The 16795-nt window shown below is 34.1% G+C and overlaps 1 protein-coding gene across 2 annotated transcripts in view; it reads left to right on the forward strand.

Annotated features, from left to right (window-relative positions):
* The window catches only part of LOC111059742, a 347934-nt gene extending 333524 nt beyond the window's left edge, over window positions 1-14410 (forward strand). Inside the window, exon 14 of one of the 2 annotated variants that reach the window (XM_039423651.1) lies at window positions 9643-14410. In XM_039423651.1, the coding sequence (XP_039279585.1) occupies window positions 9643-9731 (89 nt within the window). In that variant the 3' untranslated portion in view covers window positions 9732-14410. The remainder of the gene's footprint in view (window positions 1-9642) is intronic. The other variant, XM_039423652.1, reaches the window with a different exon arrangement.
* The last annotated feature ends 2385 nt before the right edge of the window (window positions 14411-16795 follow it).

Genomic DNA, 16795 nt, shown 5'->3' on the forward strand with positions numbered 1-16795 from the left:
AACATTCAAAATTGAAAGTTACTTTACTACTTTCAAACATCAAAATGGAACATCCTCTGATGGAACTACCTCTTTGTGAGCTATTCGAGTGAAGAACCCAGTGATCCAACTTCTTGAGTGTCATAATTGAAGGTAACGGTTGATTTGTAAGGAAGCAAAAGCAAAACTCTTTAAGGCTGCCGACGTACTCCTGAGCACTAATCATAATCCTCTCTACTCTATCTACTCTATCTGCTATTACATTTTATGATTGTCTCTATTCTGTTCTTCCTCTCTGTTTTGTTCTGACAGGATTCCTTTTTGATTTGTCGGCTTGGGGAATTTCATCCCCTCTCTTAATCGGCACTTCTTGGCCACGTCCTTCGCTCATGAAGGCACAGGAGTATTTCCTCCCATTCTGCATGTCGTGTCGACGATTAATAGAATTGCAATTTGTGCGCTTGCCTGCCCGCCATTAACTTACTGAACATAACTATCGAACATTTTTACGCCGACATTTTTTGAGCGTACAAGAATTTTTACGACTCTCTCCTTGCCGATTGGCTTGGCTGCCGCAGATCATCCCTGTACTTTTTCCACTTTTTTCAACTCGTATTATGTGTTCATAACACTCTGGCTGTAAATTATTCTGTCAAGTAGACCTACATGAAAACATACTGCTCCTCGATTTTTTCTCTTTTGATCACATACTCTGTGGTCTCTCTCTTTTTGTCTACTTTTCATCTCATTCTTTTGTTGGAACGGAATAGTGAAAATCTCTGCCGTATGAAGTTACTATAGCATTCTGTGCTGTCTGCTGTGCCAAGAAGTTATGCAGAAAAAACAAAAGGTGAACTTTGAACTCTGCAATCTGCAATTGATTTGATGCTCTAGATTTTATTATCTTTATTTTTTCCTCCTTCTCTTTAGTATGAGACTCCCACTAAATATTCACATAGAAATACAGCACATTTTATTATTTCAACAGCTTGGATTCATTATACTCTCTACTAATCTTTGTTTAATACCCTATTCTGTCCAAATAATGTTATTTATTCTAGTGGAAATTTCATTTTGTTAACTAAATAATTCAGGAACACTTTCAAAGTCATTACTAACATTTTTAATATTACATTTTATAGTCCTTATATTACTTCCCCAAAGTAAGGTGAAACTTACGTGGATTCTTACTACATTCTACTTTGTGAATTTCGTTTCCAATGCTCACACTGTACAATGTCTACACTGCTCGCTATTCCAATTCTCGTTCAATATATTCCACAAATGTGTGTGAAGATATTAAGTAACCCGTATCCAACATTTTAAAACGTTCCTGATTTGGATAATTGAACATATAATTATATCAGTTATGTTGTTTTCAGTTTCTTGAAAATCATGCAGTTGACTCTCCTTTATCTGTCGTAGCTCTTAAAGCTTCAATGGAGGTTAGCCTGGTGATAATCATGACTCTCAATAGAATTCAAAATTTTGAATAATGACAAAAATGTGAATAAAAGGAAGAAAAGATTTGGTAGTAGATGAGAAAGGCCTCTTGTTCCGGTTGCGAGTGGCTGACAGGATTCGACCTCCGGCCTTTGGTGACCGCAACCTTAACGGAATCGTGGAGAGGGTTATGGGAATTCGGTACAGGCAGGTGTTTTTTGACTTCTCATCTCATCATCAGATCGGCCAACTGTTGTTCATCTCTCTTGTGTCGTGACAAGCTCCAAGTTCGTGTCAATTCACTAACTGCAGTACTTTTAGTTGTTAGATACTCTTTTTACCATCTATTTTGCGTGAAATTGCTGTACGAAATTAACAATGAGAAATTTACTAAATCTGTTCTCAAAGTTTGGCTAATTCCATGATTAATAAATAGTCTGAAACAAGTTTTTGTCCAACATTGCGATACAATAATATTATAAATGTAGACGTATTATTTAGTAACTTAATATACTATACAATTAGTTATTCAGTATAGCAGTTTTTTTTATAAAAAACATGTAAACAAAACATCAGTACAGTATGGTTTTTTATAAAAACCATAAAAATAAGACTTATGTAGTGCATAAGACTGTTATCTGTCTAAATATAAGGTAACAATTCGTTGTGAAAACCTGGATAAAACAAAATTTTCTCATGCTCCCTTTAGATACTCACCACTGACTCAGGCTATATATTAATAAACATCAATCTGATGCAATCAAGCAGGTTATCAGTATTATCCAAACAAAAAATTCTCATAACTTCTGAGAAAGGTTACAATAGATTTTTAGCACAAACTATCACTATCAACAGCAATTTTCCATGGTTAGAATTCGATAGACTACAGACTGCAGACGGTCATTGTCCTGGTTCTGTCTTCTGCAGTCATTTCGATGGTCACGAAAACTTGATGATAGTCCACTGCTGTACTCCTTCAACCAGTCTGCTAGCCCGCTGTGCCTCAAACCCCACCTCCAGCCTAGCCCAACCTGATAAAAGTTATATAGCAGTGCCGTCCAATAAAATGGATCAGAACAAGCCACCTCCACAGCATGCTACATGCAACATAGTAGACAGCAGCAACTACAGTCAGTAGACTCAGACTGTGCATCAGACTGGACCAGAACCGACCTTCATCCAATCTGCAAAAGGGGCGAGGAGATCAACTTGGAAGGAGAAGAAAAAGAAAGGAGCTATGAAAGGAGAAGAAAAAGAAAGGAGTTATGAAAGGAGAAAACAAATCTGATGTTACGGGAGCGGGAGTTGAAGACAAAGAATGAAACACAAGTAAAATGAAGAGACCAAGCAGATCATTACACCTGGCCATAGTCAACTCATTTTCTCTTCGTTTTTGTTAGTTTACCGTCTATTTTATCTCTCGTTTACTCTTCGGCTGGCCTTCCTGGCAGGGGTGGAGAGAGAGGCTTCTATGACGCTCTTTCTCTTACCCCATCTCATCACTTGAATGCTCTTTTCTTTCTCCTGGTTATATCAGGTCATTGCCCTGGAAAACTTATGTCTTTGGACGTTTGCTAGTTTCTAGTTATACAGCTTTATCGATTTACATTGTAGTAACGGTAATAGCCGACGGGGTAGATGTACTTTGTAGGTTGCTCTTCATTATTCAATGACTTCAATTTTCCAATAATTCCACTGAGTGCTCATTGTCCAAATTGAATTATTTTGGAGTAATATGAATCTATACAAACTCTTAACCACTAAGTTTGAAGATATTGGGATTTTAAGAATAATTGAATAACTTCAAATTTTTCTATTGCGGATGATGCCCACATGAGATTTTTGCTTGTGCGTGGGTAATGGGAAGTGCGAGGGTGAATTAAAAACGTCCATGCCTATTCGATGGGATTCGAACCCGCGACCAGGTAGCACTAGCAGACTGAAGGGTACAACGCCTTTAAATTTAATTAATAATACCTCTTAATATGTTATAAATTTATTAGAATAATTTAGAATCTCAAGGCTTTACAAACTTTATATTAAAATGAATATAAGTGAGTGGAAAGTTGAAGTTCTTCGTTGTATATTCTATTTTCATTATTTTTATTCTAAATTAATGTCGGTTTTCTGTGAAATGTAGAATAAAAGTATATGTATATTTGTTTTAAAAAGTTATAAACAAATCCTCGTCACTTTTCTTTTGGATTGTGTGAAAATTTAAAAATTGCTGTCTCAATTTGAAATTATTGTGAACTTGTGATTGTCAAGTGAAGTGAACAGCATTGTGGGTTCGTTGAGGCTTGTTTCCTTCCTAGTCATCGGCGCCGTTAATTTAACGTGTTTCCTTGCTTGCAACATGATTGAAAGTCTTTTGCAACAATTTGCAAGTAGTTAGGCCAACTAACTGACTATAGTTAACCTACTGTGTTGGACTTGGGAACTGCTAGAAAATTATCATTTACTTTCCTATCGTTGTCTTATTACTGGTGCTTGTCACGTCCTTTTATGTTTTATCGTTAATTTTGTCCACCTTTTCAACATGCTATGATGATACAACTACTGTATCTAGTTTGCCAAATAACAGTAATTGACGATAATACCGGTAATGTTGACTTCCTTTGACAAAAACATCCTGCTGTGTACAAGTTATTTTACAAACTTGGAGAAGAATTATGGCGCTGTACATCCTTGTTTCATTTCTCCATTAAATCTATTGCTCATAAATGTTGTTGTATCGTGCAATCATGGCATTTTATTAATTCACTTTAAAATCTTATTAGTTTGCTTCTTTGCTATATTGTTTATGGGATGTGATATTGTAATCCTTCTTCATTACTGAACACAACACACAATTGAATTTACACCTAAACGACAGTTTTGGCATAAATAATTATTTTTTAGATCGTGAATAATTCGGCTTATTAACCTTGTAATATTTTGTTTGGCTTATATCTAGGTATGCTTTGATATGAATGATATTTTGTATCTTGAATAGGTTTTTCTAATGAATTTACTTCTAAATGTTAGGCGGTGTGTATAAGATGGCCTCAGTATGGAAGTTACTCCTTCTTATTTCTTCAAGTGAGATTTTTCTTACTCTATTTGCACTACTTACTTATTCATCATATAATTTGAAAGAGTTATGTCATAAGAATGAAGATTTTTATAATTCTCTGAAGACTTAGGACTGTAGGACCAGCACCAGATAGTCCACTGGTTTGGATGACAAGAGTCGCGTCGAAGTTTCATCATTTCCAATCACAACATGTTTTCCACAATATTTGGTTTCATTGCTTTAGTCAAGATTAATCATTAAAAATATGATGTCAGAATATTCCTCATGCGAGTAATTTTGAGAAAAAATGAAGAATTACAGTGTCTTGAGGTGATATGACATCTGACATGAGATAGATTAATGTTGTACGAATTTCCGCCTTATCTTCTATCCTTGTAATCTCCCAATACACGAGGAAAGCTTTTACTGTAAAATCTAAAATGAGTGCTTTTACTTTAGCTCTTATTGAATGATGTGCAGTATTTGGAAAGTCGATATTCTCCGGCTTGTTTTACATATTTGACCTTCAGCTTCAGGTGGAATGGATTGAAACTTGAAAGAGAGGTAACTAGATGAATAGATGGAGAAAACTAGTGTTCAAGGAGAAGTAGAGTGGCAAATTTAATGTGTTGAACCGGTTCTCATAAGAAATGAAGATGCAAAATACAGAAGAAGTCACTTTAGGCGATCGCGACTTGTATTGAGTGCAGCAAACCAGTCTCAATGCATACTAGATTATCCTTTGCACGTGTCTTTCTCAGTCATGGTTTTAAGTTTGTTAATGAATTTGTTCTCCGCCATTTCCAATTCATTTCTGCGCCACTAAAATTGATTAACTAGTGCAATTTAGATGAATTACTTATATAGCAAAGCTAATCAAAACAAAGTGTTATATGATTGGCACAACTTATTTAGGACAATAAAACCTGTATGTGATAGGCTATGCTCAATTTTATTGATTAAAGCCTTCAGTGTATCAACAAATTTATATATTCCACTTCTCAATGTTCTTTTCATTGATTCTTAACAAATCTTTAATAAATAAATGTCTTCACTGCTTCATCGTGTTCGTTTTCATCTTGATGAATTAAGCTTCTAAGAACCTTCCACAAGAATGTTCTGTGATCGTTCGCAAAGCTGCAAAATCACCGTAAAGTTGCTCAAAACTATTCTTTTAGATATCCGCTTTGACTCATCGTATTTTCGTTGACTGGGAAATCCCTTCTGAATCACACTCCCCCGCTAGGCCAGGCCTATCACCCTATTTCATGTACTAAAGAAGGGATGGATGTATTTTTAAAGAAGCTTTCTCCCTCCTTCTCCATCAACAAGCTCACTAATCTTCCATCTGTTGTCTCCCGGATAAACCGATGTTACATTATCTCGTGAGAAGCCTCTCAAATGTTTAGTGAAGGCCACCATTTATTTCTCATTTTAAGTTGTGTTATGTAAATATTCTAATAGTTGGTTTTGTAGTTTTACACTTCTTTATGATGGTGATGAATTTACGTAAAATGTAAATGTGACTCCCTATGGAGTCATGATATACTAATAAATGATGAACAAGTCTGTTTAGTTCATTACTTCGTTTCAACAGATAATTTTACGATATACAAACACAAGGATTTATGAATCGAGTTTTACTGAAGCAATTACACTGCATTTTGCAATGAACAAAACAACTCTAAATGTTCTCAGCTTCATTGTATATTGGCTATACTGTACTATCTTCCTAGGTATTGCTTTTCTATGCATATCTAAATATCATATTTCTCATTAAAATATTCTATAACTGAACGCATCAGTTGAGAGTGACCACTGCAGTTTAAATATTATTTAACACTGAAGTCTGGTTCTAATAGTCTGAACTGAAACTCATTTATAATTTTCTCGGTTTATTTTGAATTAGTTTCAAAAGATAAAAATGTTCAAATCGATCCATTCTCATTTCCCATTGCGCGGATTCTGATTGTCCCGTACCCATTACTCCAGTAAATGTCCTTATTCTCTTCTGAATATTGCCGACAGTTCAAGGTTCACAATTGGTTATCAGTCTAGCACGAATAATGGCATTTTTCAAAATGAATTCTCATTGATAAAATAAATTGAAAATTTCAGTGCTTCACTCTGTCTCGTTTAAGTTAATAAGTAAGATAAGTGTGTATCATTTTAAAATAGTTTTCAGTAATAAATCAATCAATTATTAATATGGGAATTGTTAGAAATTATAGTTTCAACTATGTGTTTCATTGAAAACTACGGGAATTTTAGTACGAATCTATTATTCTTGACACGTTCTAAAAAGCTTTCTTCTTCAAGATTTGTCCTGTTAAGTTTTAGACTCGAATGTATAGTACTAATTTATTTCCAGTAAATGTGGTTTGAAACAAGTTTCGATGGCGTCTTGTTTCCTCCGAATGATTTGTGTTGTGCGCAGCTCGATGTGTTTTTGCTGGGAGCCGACTGCTGTTGACTGTGGCACCCAGCACCCACAACTGAACAAGATAACATTTGGGCCTCACATGTGAGACATCTCCACCCCTTCTGACGTCATTGTCAGTAATATAAATCCTGTTCCATGAGAGACTTTCGTCTAATTATAATATTGCAAACATGAGGTCTGGAGTAGGATGAACTCATAATACTTCAATTAGAACTACCACTACTACTAATGTCCTTTGGAATAGTGTCATTTAAATTCGTTTCCAAAAGTATTCCTCTCTATAAAGGCATTAAAAAATTCAATTTCCTCTTGCATTTTTTAATAAATCGTTATGGTGCGTACAGACTCATGCGCCGCGATCGCCGCCTTGCGCTCCTCATCAGCTGATGCGATTAGATTCTGATGTTATCCAAGAGAAATTTGGAACTTTCAATACGATACTTGATTAGTTTAAGCGTTCTTTTTATTCATAAACAAAAATGAAATACTGTATATGCAATTTTAAATATCTTTACACTATTAACAGTGTTTGGTGTTGAAACTCTCTTTGATGAAATCAGATATTAGGCCTACGTTTCTCTAAATAAGATAGTCTTATCCATGTTCCATCAGTCTGCAATATTGTGCACCTACGATAAATATGCCACCTAAAATTCAATTCATGTTTTTGCCTCTTTCAAATTCTTCATTTATAAACAAAAATAGCCACAATTCCAAAATACTGCAGTTGCGTACTCTATTTATATGGTGTTGAGCGTTCATTGAACTACATTACTGCGTCAGAGTATGTTCTACGAATAATCTAGTAGTTGTCTAGCATAGCATAGCGCCGCAATATATCCGCCCACCCTCATTTATGTGGTACAGTACATGACACCCCTCCCCTCGTGCGTCTCTGACTGTGAATGAATGTGAATGTTAGGCGGGGGGGGGGGAGAAGGGGTCTGGCAAGTATTGATCCCTGGCAAGGGTGCAATGCCCCTCCCCTCCCACCAAGCTTCAGCCTGGTCACAATCCTTCCTATCCAATTCGCCTGCCTATCCTCCACCCCAGCTTTGCACCCTTACAATACTTGGCTTGTTCCTGTTGGAATAGCCTAGCCTGACTGGCCTTCCTCTTCTGTTGGCCTCACGCACCCTTAGCTGTTGACGACCTACTCAGTTGTGTCACAAATTAGACATTTCTCATAAAATATTACTCTCTGATGTTACCACATTGTGAAATGATGTATTTGTATAGCAACTTCGTATTTTTAATATACTGCATTCTATCCAATGAAAATGACACATTACTGTTGTATTTAGGACATACTTTTTGATATAGTAAGTTATTTGGATCTCGCCCTTCAACATGCAGAAAAATACAAATCCCAATTAATTGTTTGTAAAATATCATTGATATGACAGAATTTTCCAAAATTGCAACAATATTTTTTTTAATTTGTGAGACTTACAACATCTTTATTTAATTCGTATATGAATTTCATTATAGAAATCAATCAATCAATTTATAATTTTTTATATGCCTAATGGGTTGTCTTCAGATTGACAGAAGTCTATTTATTAATGAAACTAGTATTTCTTCACTACAATATTATTTAACATATCTTGTTTGAATTGGTTTAGTTGGCTAATGCAGTAAACTACTTGGAGTTGAATATACTTTCTATTCTCTCTGAAGATACTGTTCTATACTCTTTGCGTTTAGCACTTGCAGCATGGGAAAACTACAATTACTAATTCTATATACTATGGTTAGTCCTATATATCTCCTATTATTGGTGTTGGCATCAGTCATCAGCCAGCCCCAAACAAGTGGCTTAACGGAACTGAACTGAATGAAGTATTCAGATAATTTGTATTGAATTTTTAGTGAAATCGTCTCGATAAATATAGGATCAGTGTGTTGCAAGTGATTAACGGTAGACATGATAAGATATTGCAATTTTGTAGTCTATAATGCAGTATTCAATCTTAGCAAATCAGAGAGAAAAGTGGATAACTGTAGAGCATAGGCCCATAGTTCACATACAGATATCATGTGAAATATGAACGCCATGTCAACTTAAGATATCAAACATCAAATCAATTACCGGACTATCTAAATTATTGCATTTTTATGTTCAGTTCTGAAAAGCATTGATAATTATTGACAACTTCAATACTATACATGTCTTATCGACATTGTAGAACTCCAGAAAATCTATGCACTAGTAATAATTCCAATAATTTATAGTTTTCGTTTTACAGAGATAACACTGGATTTGGATTGAATTCATATCAATGGCCCTACTATCAATTTATTCTTGAATTGTGTAGACGGTTTTCAATTTTCCAGTTCTTCATCTCTCTTCAATTGTGAAGAATGATATCATAATGGATTAATTATAATTTGATTATTACATATCAAGCAAGAAAGAGGTAATTTTCCATTTTCTTCTTATCTTTTTTCAAGGTAAAGATAATACAAGTATCCTAGAACCTTCTATACATGCATTGATTACTCTACTCATTTTTGCAATGCCCAATAACATCAGGAGTTGAGTTGCCTAATTGACCTGACCTGCAAATCAGCTTAATTTTTCAGGTATTGCTGTAGTGGATTGATAAAAAATGTCTGTGGATTGTGGGGAAAGAAGTACGTAATGTACCCTCAATTTCAATCGCTAATAAATTGTTTGTTTGGTAGCTTTGTCTAACTGATTTGCATTGTTTGGTTGCAGGTGGTGAACCAGGAGATGGCAGACAAAAGCGAGGCTTCTTCAAGAGCTTCTGGAAAAAGTCCAGACAATACTCCCTTGAACAGCAATAGCATTCCCCTTCCCCCTGCTGTGCCGTCTCTTTCTTCTGCAACAAGTAGACGTCCAAACATGTTGTGCAACCACATACCGCAACACCAACACCAACACCGTGCTTTCTGTCAGATGACATGAATTTTGAATGAGTAAATATTTGAAATGTGATTCTGTTAGCAACTGGAGCCTGACAACTGATAAATGATTATCTAAATGTTGGATGAGTCGAGGTCAATTTACACAAAATTATTATTGGAATTCCAATTCCAACATTCTGTCTGCTTCATTACTGTAGAACATCTCGTGATGTGAGATTTGGTATTCAACATTGTATATAAAACGCTGCCTAATCTCAACTTCATCACTTTTCTTATTTTGTTTTTGGAGATGCACACATCCAATGAAATCAATAGGAACTTATGTTTAGGTAAATCAATGTTTTTTATGAATCTCAAGTAGCTGAATTATCTTAAAATGCGACAGCAGTATTCAATATTGGATATAATTTGTTTTTTATTCATTTTATTTGTATTTTAATTAATAAATTTAAAATTCTTAGCTTCTCGTGAGGTTCTGTTGAAAGGAAGCACTATTGCGTTCACTAGCACGTTCTTATAGTAGTACTAATTATACAGTTACTGGGATAAATGATGAATAATTGACCGAGCGAAGTGAGGTCTAAGATTCAAGTCGACGGTTTGGCATTTCTCTTAATGTTTAAATGTTTATATGTTGCGCATTTACGGCGAAACGCGGTAATAGATTTTCATGAAATTTGACAGGTATGTTCCTTTCTTAATTGCGCGTCGACATATATACAAGGTTTTTGAAAATTTTGCATTTCAAGGATAATATAACAGGAAAAAGGAGCCTCCTTCATACACCAATATTAGAGTGAAAATCAGACTATAAAATTATTCATCATAAATCAGCTGACAAGTGATTACACAGATGTGTGGAGAAGCCAGTCTATTGCTGTATTTCCATAAGGTCTATAGGTCTATATTTCTAAGGTCTATCCAATCAGGTACTTGTGGATAAGAATACTGCGTGAGGTCTACTGTTCACAGAACTACTAGTACCATATCAGGCTTCAGTTTGTATAAAAATCACATTTCGTGGAAAAACGCAGATATACAGTTATGAATTAAGATGAATTGAAATAAAATGCATTAAAGTAAAATAAGCTACATTATAAGGAATAAACCAATAAGATTTTATATCGCATACAAAGAAGGCAATATTGATTGTGTAATTTTGAAGATTGTTTTACCTGCAAAGCCATTCAAGTGTGTTTGACATGATAAGGATTCAAGTGTTAGAGAGACGGGCCATACAGTGGGAGGGAGAGAGAAGAGAATGTATTATGTAGATTTGTTTTCGATTATATAGGAAAAAGTCTAGAGAGCCGAATTTTCTTTATGGTAGTTAAGTGTTGAGTAATATTGTTAATTGTGACTATTATTATCTTAATAAGTTGATATCCCAACTTATTTCATCCTATTAGAGAAAATTAATGGCCTAATCTGCTGCAATGTAGTTTGAAAGTAACTCACAATAATAATTTAGAGTATCTTATGACCTTTTTCTGATCAATTGATTGCCATAAGCGTAACACGTTTAAAACGAGGGCAAACATAGAGTTTTTCACTAGTCAACAAAGTATTAGTTTTCAACTAACACTAAGAGGTAACTTGGAAAAAATAATCAATTAATGGTTTATGTATGTACATACTCGACCCTCATGCTGTTAGTAAGGCTAATACTAACTATGAAATACAGAGTTAGTTGTTATTTAATGTAAGTGATTTGTAAGATGGTCAGAGAATTCTATAAGTTTTTAACAACAGTTATAGAAGCAGTTTGTTGTTAAGAATAGTACGAAATTCATCTACGTTTTTACAGATTTTCTAGTTTTGAATGTGAATCAAATGTGTGGAGGAACGTAATTTATTCATCGAATATGTAGAGTAATTTTTTTAACATCCCCTCGACAAATGTTACACACCGGTACCGGTACCGTAATCAATTGCTGATTGCTGAATGTTGATACAAATCATCTATTTATTTTCATTAATATAACCGTGGTCGAATGAATGCCAAAAACGAATAAGCTACATATTGATTAACAAATATGAAATGTTGAACTATCTTTTAAATAGCGTAAAAATTTTGAAATTGAATGTGGATGCTTTTCTCTTCCTATATTGGTAGATATTGGTACCTTATTACGGTACTACGGATTCAGAATCTCTGTAGAAATTAGTTACCGTTTGAGGTATCTAGTCAGCGGGAATGTTATACTCGGACAAAGGATAGTAATGTTCTATCGTTCAGTTCCCACGACCCACGATTGCAAATGAAATACTAGTATAAAATTATTGATGATTCGTCTTGTTTCTATTAATCGCCTTTGTTAGTAGTTGAGTTATAAACGGTCACTTGTATGTTTGACAAAACCAGTGAGTATAGAATGTATATGTTAGGTAACATTTATGAGTATAAAATGTTACATTCTATACTCACTGGACAAAACTTGTTAATCGAGAGAAATTAAAATCTTCTAGAGCTTATAAATTGTTTTCTCACGAAATGAATTTTTATTGAGGAATTTTTGAACGTCAACTTCAAATTGCTAATTCAAGTTGGACGTTACAATAGAGAATGAATGAATATAGGCTACCTAGGCGAGTGCTTTACTCTAGAAGGCACCATACTTTAGCCTACTTTATAGTAATTTTAAAGCATAATCTTGAATGTTTTCTCTCTGACGTAAATCAACTTAAGATTACTGTAGAATCTAATGTGACTTTCGAAGCTGTTCCACCTAAATTCTGCTAACACTGCCAAGATGCCACTAATGTTCTTACGTGTTGTAAAAAATTACCAGAACAATTTATGATACTTACCTATTGATGTAAAAAATGTGTAAAAATGTTTTGTTGGTGAAATATTTTACTAATATTGTATTATTTTTTTTGAAATACTGGTACAGGTACAGAATAGCAAACTAGCCAATTTATAAAATGCTTTTTTACATGTAAATATTCAGAAAGCTATTCACTTAGTAGTTAAGAACTTTTAACAAATTTGAACACAAAAGCTCATATTTGGTTGGTCATGCTCACCAGCTTGCCACCTATCTATAAGGTAACCTACCTTATGAAAATTCAAAAAATTGAAGTTTTGATTATCATGCATTTCTCAAGTTTTACATTATTTGATGTTTTATTTCAAATTAAAGATACAATTATTGATTATTTAAACTTCTATTCAAGTATTTTAATAATTTGTATTGAGTAAATGAGACATATTTTAATGCTCGTTTCGTAAGCTAGAACCATTATAATGCTAAGTTTATTGAAGAACTCGCTAGTTTTTGGCTATTTCGTTGTACACTAAGGCCCGGTTGAATTTTAACCGTGATTAATTTCACGAGAACCTATCAGAGAAGCCGTCTTTTCAAAAACACCTTCTCTGACTGGTTCTTGTGAAATCAATCACGATTAAAATGTAATCGGCCTTTGTGCAACCGGGGGCCTAAGCATGAACTACTTTCCTATTTGATGATCATTGTTGAAAAAGTTCGACGATATCAAATAGACCACGAAGACCATTTTTTCAACGCTTTTTCTCACTAGTAAAAGAGTAATAATTTATTAAAATTTGTTTGTGTATTTTTTAATTAATAAATGCCACAGAATGTGTTTTATCATCGAAAAGTATCCAGAACGATCCTACAGTAAGATTTAATTATTTCGGGTACCTAGCCTATAAATTTATAGAAATTTATCGATAAAATTAAATTTGACACATGTACATTACAAACAATTATATTTCAGTCATAATTTAAGAAAGCATTAATATTTCTACAACCAATGTAAAGGATACGAGATTACCATCAATGTAGGATCTCAATCGGAGGGTTCCATAGTATCGGAATATTGTATTGTATTAGTAGGTATCAAGTTACTTGTTCAGCATTCAGGTGCAAGTATATGCATATTCTCCACGACATGTGGACATGTGTGTATGGATTGTAGTACTGTGGTAGACAGTACTCTATACAACATAATTATAATTTATTGTGGAAAAGTCATTGTCAAAATCTAATTCAGAATGCAGTAGTTGGTTACCTATGTATTTGCGAACGAATGATTGTTGATAGCAATGAATTATTGATTATCGAATGCACTTCATGTATATTGATAATATTGTAGATGAGTTAATTATAGTTGAGCAAGTTGTGTTTGATTCAGTGTATCATCACCAACTCAGGTGCAATAAGTAGATAATTTTCATCGAGAACAAAATTTTGCATCTTTAGCTAGAGTTTTTCACAAGGTTTTATACTTGTACATCAGTTAGTTAGATGAGAAAATAATGATAAATTACATGTTTTTTATATTTATAAATCATGATATAATTATAAATAATAATTTTACAAGTAAAATTACACGAGATTCATCAAAATAGCGGGAATTTGCTTTTTGTACTAACGGTAAAACATGATTTGAGTGTTGTTAGTATGACGGAATGTTCGTTCAACATCAACTACAGTACCTACGTTCTTGAAACCATTCAATTTGTATATTGTAACTACATACTACATCACTAACATCAATTTAAGAAGAATTATCACATTATCAATGAACAATGTATTTTTCTTATTGTAAATAAACAAGTAATGAAAATATTAATCGTCTTTTTCCATTCAACAATTTCCATGTTCTGTTCCTCAACTTGGGAAAAAATCAACGAAATGAAGAGCTGCCGGTAGGCTGGCTACTTCAATGTATTTCCAATGTTGTTAGCCTACTTTGGTCTCGAAAAAATACAGCTTTCTTATACTTCACTAGTGAGGTCACGTATAATGGCAGTGGAGAAAGATAGGAAAAAACGTTACCGATCCTCTGTGTTGTCAATGCCTTCTGTAGATGGTAGCTGATACAGGTTTATTTATGTAATATTAACGGTTCATTATCATTTAAAATAATCAATTATTATGTTATTGAACAAGAAATTATTTTTTTCAATCATTTCATAATTAAGATGAAATATTTTGTTAATTAATGATTATACTTCTACATTGTTAGAGACGAACGGGAAACAGAGCGAAGCGAGAAAGAGATAGCGCTATCCGCTTTGTTGAATGATAGACAAGGATAGCAATACCATTGCTAATCAATCACTGCCATTATAACGTGGACCTCACTATAGGTCAGTGGCTTTAAAACAATTTATTCATATAGTATACATTATAGTATTATGGTGTTCTATAATATACTATCCTTGGTTTTGAACAAGGGTAAGGCCCACAGGAATAAATCCACAAACATAACATGGTTTGAAAATACAGGAATAATTCAATATTCATTTGTAAATATGGAACCTATATCCATAAATGAAAAACCATAAAATTTGAAAATTGTCCTAGGAAGATGCATTTTAAAAGCCAGTCATTCATAGAAATAAGAAATAGGTAACTGACTAATCAACATCATGGCATAGGCCTATAGTCTGTCCAAACTGCCATGAGCCCTGAAAGATTAAGCCGACACTCGCTCCCCCACGCCCTGCCTACCTGCGCCATTGATATACTATGTATACTACGTAGTATATAATAGATTCTATTATATCGATTTATTATTATGGGGTGGTGCACGGTGGCAAAGAGAATGAGAGAAAGAGAAGAAAATCATCTTCTTCCAATCCTCATTGATGGTAGGCTACATGGAATCGGTGCATTACAACGCCTACTACATATCATAAATACACTCACTATCGTGATAATATTAGATCAAAATAAAATATATAAGGTAATGAATTACCGCTATCAATAAATTGAATAACAACTGTCTTGAGCTTATTTTAACCAAAATAGATTTTCATCTTCACATTAGAGGGGGAATTTCATTTTCCCATTGATAGGAATAAATAATAAAATCTGTTAGCGGCTATTCCCATATAAAAACCTGAGTAAACGTTATGGAAAGTTCTTAATACTCTGAAGTCTGAAGCATTCAATAAGTATGCACAAGTACACGCATCAACAAACCACGTCTACGTGAAGACCACGTAAGTTTTCAAAAAATAGACTTTAAAAACCGCCATTTGAATTGTTTTTTCATAACTGAAGTTTCAAAAAAAATTTGTTTCTTCTAAGTTATTTAGGGTTACATTAACACATTCTTAAGATAGAATTCGTTTTTGGTTAATGAATAATATGCCTCTAACAGTTACGGTATTTAACATTATCCATACCCCGTTGCCAACTCTGTTAAATTGCGTACACAGAAATTGATTGTGGTAGGCCTATTCAATTTTTTATTATCCTGTATTATTTGACAGGTTCGTTCTAATAACAAATTAGCAATACTACATTGCAGGACTGAACAATAGACCTACTATAACAGAATTGATGAAACTTACTTATTGGAACAGCATAAGAAACCAACTACGCCTTCTTCAGCTGTACTAATATTCATTCAAAATTTCATCAATTCACCTTTATCTATTCGGGTAGTGTATAATTTTCATTCATATTGGTCACACAACCCAGGATTTTCGCTTGATGTGAACCTGCACTTTACAGCGACTCGGCTCCTGGACAGGTGAGGTTAGACTACAGTCAGATGAGGTTAATGCTATCTCAATTCGGTTCGGAAGAGATGAACATGAGAGTCGGCGAACCACGTGTCGTGAGGAGGAGGGTGTACACTATACACTCGCATGTATGCGATTACTGCCATGCCTCATTGTAATTCAGCAGAAACAACCTCGCCCATTCATATTGATAGGCCACATTATCATCTTTCCATCGTCTACTGACGATCGGGTCATGGCTAAAATTATTATATCAAGACGACCTAAATATTGTGTAGAACGCCTTCACAACAATTGAAAAGTGGAAAGGGGCAATGAACGATTTCATTTATGACTTGGCATCCACTGACATTCAGTGTCAAGTGGAATAGATGTTAATATTACTGTATACTGTCACGTATAAACCCCCAAAGAATATTATTTCGTCTAAATTCAAGACAATGAAATAGAATTATTCGATCCAGAACAAGTTAAC

Source organism: Nilaparvata lugens, chromosome 3 (genome assembly GCF_014356525.2).
Source record: "Nilaparvata lugens isolate BPH chromosome 3, ASM1435652v1, whole genome shotgun sequence".
Classification (NCBI taxonomy): domain Eukaryota; kingdom Metazoa; phylum Arthropoda; class Insecta; order Hemiptera; family Delphacidae; genus Nilaparvata; species Nilaparvata lugens.